The 13390-nt window shown below is 25.2% G+C and overlaps 1 protein-coding gene across 2 annotated transcripts; it reads left to right on the top strand.

Moving 5' to 3' along the window:
• Positions 1-314: 314 nt before the first annotated feature.
• On the top strand, positions 315-5055 carry LOC114177098 (putative indole-3-pyruvate monooxygenase YUCCA10). 2 transcript variants are annotated; one of them, XM_085674044.1, is made up of 4 exons: positions 315-1117; positions 2957-3196; positions 3512-3637; positions 4714-5055. In XM_085674044.1, the coding sequence occupies exons 1-4, from the start codon at positions 497-499 to the stop codon at positions 4885-4887; spliced, it is 1161 nt and encodes a 386-aa protein (XP_085530170.1). In that variant the 5' UTR covers positions 315-496; the 3' UTR covers positions 4888-5055. The 2 variants fall into 2 exon arrangements, with proteins under 2 accessions (XP_085530170.1, XP_027918141.1); XM_028062340.2 differs by having other exon boundaries at positions 321-1117; positions 2963-3196.
• The last annotated feature ends 8335 nt before the right edge of the window (positions 5056-13390 follow it).

The raw sequence follows: 13390 nt of genomic DNA, 5'->3' as shown, positions 1-13390 counted from the left end.
AATTAATTTAAAAACAATTTTTAATAACCAAAATCTAAATAGTTAATATTAATGATTAATTTAAATATTATAATTCATAATATAAACTATTTTATTCCGTGATGATTATATTTTTAAAAATTATTTTAATTATTAATATTTTTTAATTTATAAGTTTCGATTACTATAATTGTTATTAGTTAAATTTTTTAATTTATTAATCAAATATTGTCTTGTAATTAAGTAAAATCGTCAAACTTAATAACATATTTAATTATCTTTATGGTTATCAAAAATTTAGATTTAGACTTGGTGAGTTCCTTGCTCAAATATACTATTCTCTTACGAAGCATTTCAATGAGAAGTATCTTTCACAAGTAACCCTGCGCTCTGATATTAAAATATCGATCTTGTTGCGTGTGATGTCTGTGCAGAAGTAAGGGGCCCTATATAATACGTTGCAGCAGACGAAAGCAGAAAGCAATATTGTAACTAAGATCACAAACAAAGAGTGAGAATGCAGGAAGAGAAAGCCGAGCGAGTGATAGTGGTCGGAGCAGGCCCCTCAGGGCTTTCCGCCGCCGCATGTTTGAGGAAGCACTCCATTCCGTTCATAATCCTCGAGAGAGAAGACTGTTTCGCTTCTCTGTGGAAGAAATACTCCTACGACCGTCTCCACCTCCACCTCAGGAAGCACTTCTGCCAGCTTCCACACAAACCATTTCCACCCTCTTTCCCTCCCTACGTTCCCAAGAACCACTTCCTAGACTACCTCGACGACTACGTCTCCCACTTCGCCATCGCGCCGCTCTATCGGAGGACGGTGGAGCTCGCCCAGTACGACGGCGCCCGCCGCTGCTGGACGGTGGAGGCCCGGAATGGGGAGTCCGGCGAGGTGGAGAAGTACTGCGGGAGATTCCTGGTGGTGGCTACCGGGGAAACTAGCGATCCCTTTGTGCCGGCGGTGGAAGGGTTGAGTAGTTTCCCTGGGAAGGTGATTCATTCTACTCGGTTCAAGTCAGGGAAGGAGTTCAAAGACGAGAATGTTCTTGTTGTTGGGTCTGGGAATTCCGGCATGGAAATCGCTTTGGACCTTGTCAACCATGGTGCCAAAACCTCCATTCTTGTTCGAAGCCCGGTAATTCTATTATAGTTAATTAGTCTATTCATCGTCTAATGTTTTTGTAGAATGTTTTTGTAGGATTAAGGTTAAAACATGTTTTAATATAGCATTTTATTTTTGTTTAAAGATCATATTTTTTTTACTTTTTTTTTACTTTTTCTTATAACAAGAGTGCCATATTTTAAATAGTTTTAAAAAATTGAAAATGAAAAAATAAAAAATTACTTAGAAAATAGCACCTCATGTTATAAAAATAATTATCAAAATTTAGTAGTTAAAAATTAATTTTCTTTCGTTAATCTCTTTTTATAAAAAAAGAGATAAATTAAAAAAAAATAGAGAAATAGGAGAGAATTACGATTTTTTACCCAAAAAAAAATCTAATAAAAAAATTCTCCAATCCAACCTGGTATAGTATAAAAGAATGATAGTGTCAAACTATCGTGGTCCTTTATTAAAAGTGACCTATTTTTATATTAAGTTCACACTTGGTTATGCTCGAGCTGAATTGCATGGTCTGGTTTTTTTCTCTTTTTAATAAAAATGTATTTTAGAAAGAATTAAAATCTTTTTAAAAACATTATGGCATGTTTTAGATTTACAAATTAAATTTGTTGTTATAGCATGTTTTAAATTATTGATAATAATTTTATTATATTATTATAATTTCAATATTAAATTAAAATCGATCTAAATGGTATTTATATTTGATTTGTTTCCAATTCATCGTCACAAAAATTGTGCTAAAAATTCGATTTTTCAGAAACTGAATTATGATCATAAAAAAAATGCATGTTCCTTTTTTTAAATACTTTAGCACCACGTTGGTTTGGAGAAAAAAAAAAGTTCATAAAGAGCGAAGATTAAATTGGCTTGACTGAGAATACATATACGTTAAAATAAGTGTGTTGTTTAGTTGAAAAAAAAAGTCATTTTGATGCTATTTCATAAAAAATATTAATATTTTTTTATCATTATAATGTATTTTTATTATCATATTTTTAGAAGAGGAACAACAATTGTGCTAATAAAACAAGAGAAGAATGTGAGAATAAAAGAAGCAAGTAACACTAAAAAATAAGATAATGAACGTTTATCAAAGCTATTTCTAGACAAATAATTACTTCATCGGGTACAAAGTTTATAACTCTGATCTCACTCTTTTGATTTCAGATTTCGTTTGATTATTATATTTCTATATTTCCAAACAGCTTATGTTGGTGTTTTTCTATCATACTAAGGTTATTACTTGTTTGGAAGTTAAAGATCAATACTTCAATAATATGAATATTCTCTTACAAGAATCAGATAGCTAAACTGCATGCTTTAAAAGATGATATTTCTTTTTATGATACATCTTACCATGTTAGATTTTTTTTTTTTTTGCTTTAAAATACTTGGCACATTATTTATTTACTTAAAAATTCAGTGGACCCAAAGCTTTAATGTAGTAGACTTGTTGTTAGACTAACTCTACTTTAATTTTAAATGTCGATGACAGATTATTAAGTAATCCGAAACATCAAACAATTCACACTCCAACCAATCTTTATCTGACATATCAATGCACTAATATATTTATTAGTAATTAATGATAATGTTAGAATAAGGCTTAGAAAACGATCTAAAAAGTCAAGAGTAGTCATTTTCACTGGATTGGTATAAAGTGTTTACGAAAGCTTGTTACTTTGACTTTTTTGTGGTGTTGTATTGGTCACGAATTGATGTGAAAAGAACAGAAAAAGTAGGCATATTTATAATGTTGGTGGTGTTGTGTTGACCTGAATAAAGGGTGAGTTATGGTTTGCTTGTTACGCACTCTAATAGATGGAAATTATTGAATAATAATGGAAGGAACAGGTTCATTTTTTATCGAGGGAAATGGTGAGTTTAGGGTTGTTTCTGCTGAAGTATTTGTCGTTGAGCATGGTGGACTCGTTGATGGTGATTCTGAGCACCATGGTTTACGGTGATGTGACTAAATATGGGGTCAGAAGACCCACCGAGGGACCCTTTTACATGAAGGTCAAGCATGGAAAATATCCAGTTATTGACGTTGGAACCTATAAGAAGATAAAATCTCAAGAACTAAAGGTACGTGTTATAGATAGATATAGTCTTTGGCAACTTTTTTTCTTCTTTAAATCACTCCTTTTTGTGGCTTTCGTATTTATTAAAATTTTCAATATAATCCAATAATCAGCACAAAAGGAAGGTTTTTAGTGTTGTTTTTCTACTATCATTTAATTTTTTATGCATATAAAATACATTCTTATACACTTTATAGGTAGTTGAACTGTTTCATTTCCTTGGTAGAATAAAATACTGAGTCGCTTAAAGATTTTACACCATAATGTTTGTTTTGTGTGACGTGACGAAGCAGCATTCTGTATATTGTGTGATATGTAGGTTTTTGCAGCAGAAATAGAAAGCGTAAGAGGCAAGGATGTCCTATTCAAGAATGGGGAGTTACACCCATTTGACTCCATTGTTTTTTGCACAGGCTTCAAGAGATCAACCAACAAGTGGCTCAAGGTAAGAAATAATTACTTGTAGAAAAAAAAAATAATTATGTTGGAAATTACTAGTCGACCAAAGTTTCATGTCGCCAAGAGATAAGTTCAATTTAGATTATATAAGTAGGTTCAAACCTTACAAAGCTGGATTGTATGACTGAGTTAGGTTTAAAATTCAGAGTCATGGATTAAACATATCCTAACAAGATTTGTTGTTTGTTGAACATATTATTTCACTCGTTCAGACCATGAATTAATGTTTAGTTTAAAGTACGAGGTGTATATATCTCTCGGCGTGAACATATCAACTAGAGATAAAGTCAATTTATATATATGTAGATGCCAATTTCATCTTACAAACTGATTATGTAAAGTTGAGTTAAACTTAAAATCAATTTAAAACTAGTCGACCAAATATCAAATGAAATTGTAATATATAAATAAATACAAAACTCATATTATAAATTGGTTTTTAAACTTGAAATATACTTTTCAATAAGTGCATCATATCAGAATCATGTGTTAAAAGTTTCATGTTGACAAGAGATAAGTCCAATTTAGATTATATAAGTGTGTTCAAACATTAAACATATCTTAACAATATTTGTTGTCTCTTGGACATATTGATTCATCCGTTCAGACCATGAATTAACGTTTAGTCTAACATAAGGCTTGAAATTCACTTCTAATATGGTATCAGAGCTAGGTTAGAGTTTATCCTAATGAAATTTCTTGGACATTTTGTTCCTCCCGCTATCGGACCGCTAACAGACCACCTACAAATTTTTAGTCCCACGTACGAGATGAATATACCTCGGCGTGAGAGGTTGTATTGGAAGTCCTATATCGACTAGAGATAAGGTCAATTCACAATATATAAATGAGGTGCAATCCTCATCTTACAAGCCGATTTTGTGGAATTGAGTTAAGCTTAAAATTCACTTCGAATTATATATATAGATGTCAACCTGACCTTACATACTGATTCCGTAAAGTTGAATTAAATTTAAAGTAAAATTCTTAACATCATTCAAAGTTTATTTTAACTAAATTTACTTTATACAGTGTGTAAGAAATTGAATTATGTTTGTGCAGGGTGATGATTACCTTCTGAACGATGATGGTCTTCCGAAGCCAAGTTACCCCAGGCATTGGAAGGGAAATAATGGTTTGTACTGTGTTGGGCTATCAAGAAGAGGCTTCTATGGAGCTGCTGCAGATGCTGAAAATATAGCAAATGATATAAGCTTCTTCATGCAACAACCCTGAGAACAACACTTTCCCTGTATCATGTTTTTCGAACATAATTATTACAACACATCATGATTTGGAACATTGTCGTTCTTATTGTTTCTTTAGCTCCCATTGGTCTTCGACAGGGACATCAGTATAATCTGCAAATAATAATAACATGCTTCCCTCTGCATTTTCTTATAATATCATTCATAGCAATGTGTTCAACAATTAATTATGGAGTTCAATCATTGTTGCAATTTTTTTTTTTATCATTGAAGAGTTGTATAATTGTTTTTAAAAATGAAAAAAAAATACATCAATTGTACGGGACTATTGAAGAATGTTCTATAATTATTTTTAATGTAGAAATTTAACTAATACAGATTGTAAAAGAAAGGCTCTACTAATAGAAAAAACTATTTACAACCAAGTTACTCTTGTTAATTATTTTTTCTATGGGGTAAATAGTGGAGCATGTATTTATACTACAAATTAGTGAGGGCTTTATATAATAGTACCATTAAAAATTTCTTTACTTTTTAATTAATTATATAAAAAGATTGCTATTATTGATTTTTTTTTCTTCTCCTTATTCGATTAGCCCTTCATGATTTTATAATTTTGAATAACTTTAATCAACGATAAAGTTTATATATCAAAAAATTACAAGAGAAAAATAATAGAAATAAATTATAAGTGTTAATAGGATATCTAGCCATTATTTGGGAGTTAAAAAAAATCTCAAGACGAAATATAACACAAAAAACAGTCTCATTAAGGTTCAATTCACATCAATTATCGATGAGCAATAAATAGTAACTTAATTATATTTTTAATCTCTCAATTACCCCTAATATCACTTTGGTTTTCCTTCATTTTTTTTTCTCTGTTTATAGCAAATTTAATTCTTAATAACAATTTTCAGTTTGGGTATCAATTGACTACACGAAATAAATTTTAGTCCTTTCGTTTTTTTTTTCTTTGCTGTATTATTACACAGTTTTTGGGCTCCACCCATTGTGTCTTTGGACTTTTTAATGTACATTCATACTTTAATACTTTCTTCAACTACCTTATAAAAAAAAAAATATGAAGATTTATAATCAATTTAAAACTATATTTTGAATTACGAAATTTTTAGTATTTTGAAATTATGAAGTTTGAAACTATATTTATTTTATCCTTAATGTCATATTAATATATTTTGGGCTGCGTGATTTAAAATCTAAAATATGATTTTATATTACAGAAAATAAAAATATTTTAAATTTTGTAAATTGAAAATGTTTTAGATTATTTAATTCGTAATACAGTTTTTGAAAAAATATCTTCAATTACCTAAATTCGTAAATAACCAGCAAGACAATGAATCTCAAATTATCAGAAACACATGGGCCAAGCCCTAAGCCCTGCTCCAGATTGGGCTCGCTCAATGTCCCTTCCAATTCGGGACCATCTTTATGTCACTGTCATATTGGGCTCCAACACTCTCATATATGAAACATTCCAACATTAACATAACACAACAAATAACTAGTTTAATCTAATTAAACAATTTGGTAGGGATAATTAATAAAAACCGAGTTTTATTTCCATAATTAATTTTTGACCAACCTCATTTTATTCGTCACTCTTTCCCTTTTGTTTTATATGTTTTTAACATGGATCAATTTAGTCCTTATATGATTTTATTTTAGGTCATTTGTTTTTTACTAGCATTATATATGTGTGAAATGTATATTTAAATGAATATTAATTAAAAATATTTTATTGAAACATGTGTATATATAGAATTGATTATAGTACCTGATAAATAAATCTCTCTTTGGTTTTTATGTGATTAGTTGCAATGTAATAGTAAAAAAAATATTGAGGTTGATGAGATCTCGTGTAGGATTTAGAAGTAGTGATCTTATCAACCCTAAAACATTAATTTCTTACATAAAAAAAATTAATTTCTTACCTAAAAACTTCATCATGTTTGATCCCTCAGTTTTCAGATTGGATAGTACAAGAAACATTCATGACCATTCTTTCATTTTGTTGAGCCTATTATATACCATATCGACATTTATTTAACGTTAGATGGAGCCATTCAAGGGTACCTACTCTCACTTCAGAAAAAAAAAATTACCTAAAATTTGAAACAATAAAAAAAAAATACTAAATAACGTTCATGAAAGAATCACATAATGAGATTTTTTTTTTATTATTATTAAAGGTTAGTGTTAATCACTATTTTATGTGAGAGTTTAAATTTGAATGCACCATAAACCACATGTTATGTTTATGTATGGGTTAGGTTAATATCTCCCATATATTTTGAAATAGCAATAATAATATTTGTTAATAATGTAATAATATTAAACATTTAATATTATGGTTAACAAAATAAATATAATAATCATAATAGTATTATTAAAAACATATGTGTATGTATTTTTTTTCTTATGGTAATTATTATAATAAGAATAGAATGAATTATTATAGTAATTAATAAATAAAAAAATTATTACAATTATAAAGAACTGTATTCATAAAAATAGTTAAAAATAAATTAATTTTTATAATTTTACTATGCGTAATTTTCTCTCACAAAATAAAACTAATAAAACAAAGTTAATTAAGTTTGTAAAAGAAAAAACAATAAAAATTTACACAAAAAACTACAAAACATAAGGAGTAAATTGTAAATAATTATATAAACAAACACATACAAAAGTGATTATCTTTATTAATGACGTAAATATAAAATGTATTTTATATTTGTTATTATATTTATAGAAAATTCATCTTTTATATACACATTTTATTTTTTAATATTTAACATTTTTTGAAATTAAAATAATTAACTTATCATTTAAGAAACCGTTTTTTTAAATATAATATTTTTTAAAATAAAAATAACTATTCAAAGCTATTTATAAAATAAATAAAAGTTATCTTTAATTATAAAAATTATTTATTTTTATAATTATTATTATATTTTTTTGTGTTAAAAATCAACGCATATGTGTCTACTGGTAATAAATGACATATATTAATACTTAATAATATCGTATTTTACTTATTTTAATTTTTATTTTTATAACAGAATTATTTAATTAACATGTAATAAAAGAGTATGAACATGATACAGATATAACCATTCTTCGAAAAAATAGAAATAAGAAAAAAAAATCCATATTAATTTTATAGGAAGTCAAATCCGCCTTCTGTCTATCCATCGTCATCCTATTAGTAAAAAGTGTAGGTTTGAAATTTTATAAGAGAAACAAAGCATTCCTTTTATACTTATTTTCTCATTTTATTAAATCTATATATTAAAAAAAAATATTAAATTTTACTTTATTAAAAATAGCACCTCATGAATGTCATTTAATTTAATTTTTTTTATTTTGTAATTTTTTTATCACTTACATTTTTTTAATTAATTACTATCAAGTAAAAAATTAAGTTTTCTAATATACGATGCACTAATACTTCAATTTATATCACGTATATGTATTTATATTTAACACAAATACGTATTTGATACTTTAATATATTTTACCAATATATCAATGAAGTATTTAATGTATAAAGTAGTATTATTTTTATGATAACAATAATTTATAATTTTTTATGTTAACAATTTTAATATATATGATTTTAATTTGGCTTGATACAATAACAATCATATATTTATCATATTTTTAAAAATTATTATACATTTTTCGATATGCATGTATCATGTATGCGTCATATCTGATACACATATGTATTTATGCGTCATAGCGTTTAATAATTCTAATCAGTACTTTAATTTCACTGGCCAATATTAAATATATTACATTTTTTATCTATGTATTTTAATTAAAAACTTACAAATTTTAATGAATTAATTCATATTTTTATCAATAACACAATTTTATTTTTAAATGTCTATTTTGTTTATGTACACATATATTTATAAACCCATGTAACAAAAGGAATTTTAATAATTATGTACTTTACAAAATCACCGAAGATTTACACACTTATGATTATTTCTTAATAAATTCACATGCATTTAGTTGTTTCTGGCCAACATTTATACATTTATGAAGTTATTATTATTATTATTATTATTATTATTATTATAAATTGTATCTACATGCCTTTTGTTGTGATTTAAATACACGAAAATATCTCTGTGTATTACAATACTTAAGTAAAAATATAAGAATAAAAAATACTGAAAATATTAATGTTGAGAGTTTTTTAAAGGTAAATGCAGATGAATCCAAAGACTTATATACTTCTAAAATTCATTGTAACTTCTAATTTAAAAGGTTTTTTTTTTTTTCTCATTTAGTTTCAATTTTATAGTCACTAGTCTATCGGAATCTTTTTGGTATATGCTCTTATTCTCTGTGTATTTAATTAATTTTTTTCCACAATAAACTCATTTAAATTTTGTTCTTATCCAACAAATCTTATTTTGGTTTTAATTTTATTGTTATGAGACTTCAGTTTAGTTTGAATAGAACTCCGAACATTTAACTTTCTTTTCTTTCCAATTTTTAAAAGTAAATTTGGAAATATATGTCAAAATTAGGTTTTCCAATAATCAAATTCTAATCGATTTTTTAGGCCAAGTGGGGTACGTTGAGATTTTGATTCGATCCTCCGAGATCAAACTCTGACATGCTATTCTATTTTTTCTTGTAGTATTGAGATGTAACTGTCTACATCAAATTTATCAAATCTAAAATCTTAATAATATTTTTCTTATTATTATTCTCTTATCAATGAAGTCGAGATTTTCTAAGTTGTTGAGATGTATGGAAGACACTTCAATAACACCAAAATTAAAAATATATATGGTTAAAAGTTAGATGAGATCAATTCACAAAATATATAAATAGAGTGTAATTTTCATTTTATAAATTAATTCTGTAAAATCAAATTAGATTTAAATTTTACTTTTCTAACATATATCGTGAATAAATTTATTATTATTATTATTATTATTATTATTATTATTATTATTATTATTATTATTATTATTATTATTATTATTATTATTATTATTATTACGATCTCTTACTTGTGATCTAAATTAAGTAAAAATAATACAAATGAATTTAGAATACTCTAGTCTATCATACATCTCCTAATTATTAGTATGTTGATTTAACTTACATGTGTGGATATAATACCGCAAATTGATGACATTATTTAAGTTTTGTATTATAAATATATATTTAAAAAATTAGGCTTAATTATCACTTATAAAATAATATATATATATATATATATATATATATATATATATATATTTAACTTTTAAACTTAAATGTAAAATTAAAACTAGTTTATATTTTAAAATTTGATAAATAACGTTAATATTTTTGTATGTATTTAACATGTTTTATGTTGATATCTGAGATAGATTATGTAAATAAAATAAAATGTTATTTTAGAATAACATTTAAATTAAAAAATTATATTCACTCATTTATAAAATTTAAAAATTAAAAATAATCAAAATTTTAAAAAATAATCTAATTTAAAATGTATATTTAAAAATTAAAACATATTTAACCATCGAAAAAATTATATTACAATCATTTAAAATCTTATTTCTTTAATTGATTTAAAGTGTGAAGATTGAATCATGTTATAAATGAGTTATTTTGTTTTTATACTTAGTTATATTTTGTCTCTCCATTTTAATATTATAGTTTGTGATGAATAATAGTAATACATTAGTATTTAATTTCCCTATGTGTTTTTAACAGTCAACTAAAACCATAGGACATAAAAGTTTGTACCTTGAAATTTCATGCTACAGAAATTGCAAACATCCTATACATCATTACAACAACATTTCCAAACAAACCTTTTGCCTCTCTCTTTGTTGACAGCTAAGACTTTGTACAAGTTTCATCACAATTACATCACTAGGAATGGATTATCAAACGTATTTTTGTTTTTTTTAAGATTTACGGTTTTCTTTTCTTTTTCAATGTTGATTGTTTGATGGCAACTTTTTTAATATATCTGTCAATCTCTCTGTGTGTGACACTGTCAGTTAAAACAATGCAAATGAGCGTTACGTGTGAACTACTAAGACTATATACTCACTGCACCATTCATAACAATCTCTTAATTTTATGATTTCAAAAGTGTGAACACTCAATAAATTATCACAAATTAATTCTTATAATATTTCTTTTTCTATCATATTCATTTCTTTTTTCTATCTCCTTTTCTATATGATTTTTTTTTCTGATGTATTATTATTTTCATGTGCTTGTTGGGTCGTAGTTAAAACTTCGTAAACAAAATTTTTTGTAATGTCTCATTAATGATAGGAGCTTCAACAAAAATATTTTAGGGTGTGAAATTCTTTTATAAATATATACAAGATTTTGAGATATCAGATATATATAAAATACATTAAATAAAAAAATAATTTAAATTATATATTAATGTATATAAAAAAAAGTTTGGAAGTTTAAACTCCTCCATTATGATGTTCCGCGTCTCACTTGCATGTACATTATTATTAATAAAAAAATTGAACAAATATATACGTAATCTTTAATTTTTTTAAGAAAATATTGAAAAAAAATTCCTTACACAACTATCAAAAAGAAAAAAATAAGAACATTTATATTATTTTTTTAATGAAACAAATTATATTCATTCATTTTATAAGCACCATAACTATGTCTTTAATTCTTAGTGCCGGTTATTTTTTATGTCATAAATTAATCATAAATACATACGAAACATAATGGCTCAAATTTAAAGAAACACTTGCTTGAATTAGACTCAATCATATAATTATGATGGTCAACATCTCACTTACATATACATTACTATTAATACAAAAAATTAAACAAATATATACGTAATATTTAAATCTTTTTAAAAAATATCGAGAAAAATTTCCTTACACAACTATCAAAAAGAAAAAAAATATGAACATTTACATTATTTTTTAATTAAAAAAATTATATTCATTCATTTAATAAGCATCATAACTAAGTTTTTAACTCTTAGTGCCAGTTATTTTTTAGGTGTCATAAATTAGTCATAAATAAATACAAAACATAACGGTTCGAGTTTCAAGAGACATTTACATTGAATTAGACTCAATCATATAATTATGATGATCAACGTCTCACTTACATATACATTACTATTAATAAAAAAATTTAAACAAATATATATGTAATATTTAAATCCTTTTAAAAATTATCAAAAAAAATTTCTTTACATAACTATCAAAAAGAAAAAAATATGAACATTTATATTATTGTTTTAATAAAAAATTATATTCATTCATTTAATAAACATCATAACTAAGTCTTTAATCTTCGGTGCCGGTTATTTCCTGTGTCATAAATTAATCATAAATACATACAAAACATAACAGTTCGAGTTTCAAGAGACACTTACATTGAATTAGACTCAATCATATAATTATGATGGTCAGCGTCTCACTTATGTATACATTACTATTAATAAAAAAATTAAACAAATATATACGTAATATTTAAATTTTTTTAAAAATTATTGAAAAAAATTTCCTTACATAACTATCAAAAAGAAAAAAATATGAACATTTATATTATTTTTTTAATAAAAAATTATATTCATTCATTTAATAAACATCATAACTAAGTCTTTAACTCTCGGTGCCGGTTATTTCTTGTGTCATAAATTAATCATGAATACATACAAAACATAACGGCTCGAGTTTCAAGAGACACTTACATTGAATTAGACTCAATCATATAATTATGATGGTCAGCGTCTCACTTACGTATACATTACTATTAATAAAAAAATTAAACAAATATATACTTAATATTTAAATCTTTTTAAAAATTATCAAAAAAAAAAATCCTTACATAACTATCAAAAAGAAAAAAAATATGAACATTTATATTATTTTTTAATAAAAAATTATATTCATTCATTTAATAAACATCATAACTAAGTCTTTAACTCTCGGTGCCGGTTATTTCTTGTGTCATAAATTAATCATAAATATATACAAAACATAACAGTTCGAGTTTCAAGAGACACTTACATTGAATTAGACTCAATCATATAATTATGATGGTCAGCGTCTCACTTACATATACATTACTATTAATTAAAAAAATTATACGTAATATTTAAATCTTTTTAAAAATTATATATCGAAAAAAAATTCCTTACATAATAATCAAAAAGAAAAAAATATGAACATTTATATTATTTTTTAATAAAAAATTATATTCATTCATTTAATAAACATCATAACTAAGTCTTTAACTCTCGGTGCCGGTTATTTCTTGTGTCATAAATTAATCATAAATACATACAAAACATAATGGCTCGAGTTTCAAGAGACACTTACATTGAATTAGACTCAATCATATAATTATAATGGTCAGCATCTCACTTACATATACATTACTATTAATTAAAAAAATTAAACAAATATATACGTAATATTTAAATCTTTTTAAAAATTATATATCGAAAAAAATTTCCTTACATAACTATCAAA

This window comes from Vigna unguiculata, chromosome 1, assembly GCF_037176805.1.
Source record: "Vigna unguiculata cultivar grain cowpea cultivar isolate G323 ecotype 2 chromosome 1, ASM3717680v1, whole genome shotgun sequence".
NCBI classification, from domain to species: Eukaryota; Viridiplantae; Streptophyta; class Magnoliopsida; order Fabales; family Fabaceae; genus Vigna; species Vigna unguiculata.
This window is presented reverse-complemented; position numbering and strand designations above follow the sequence as displayed.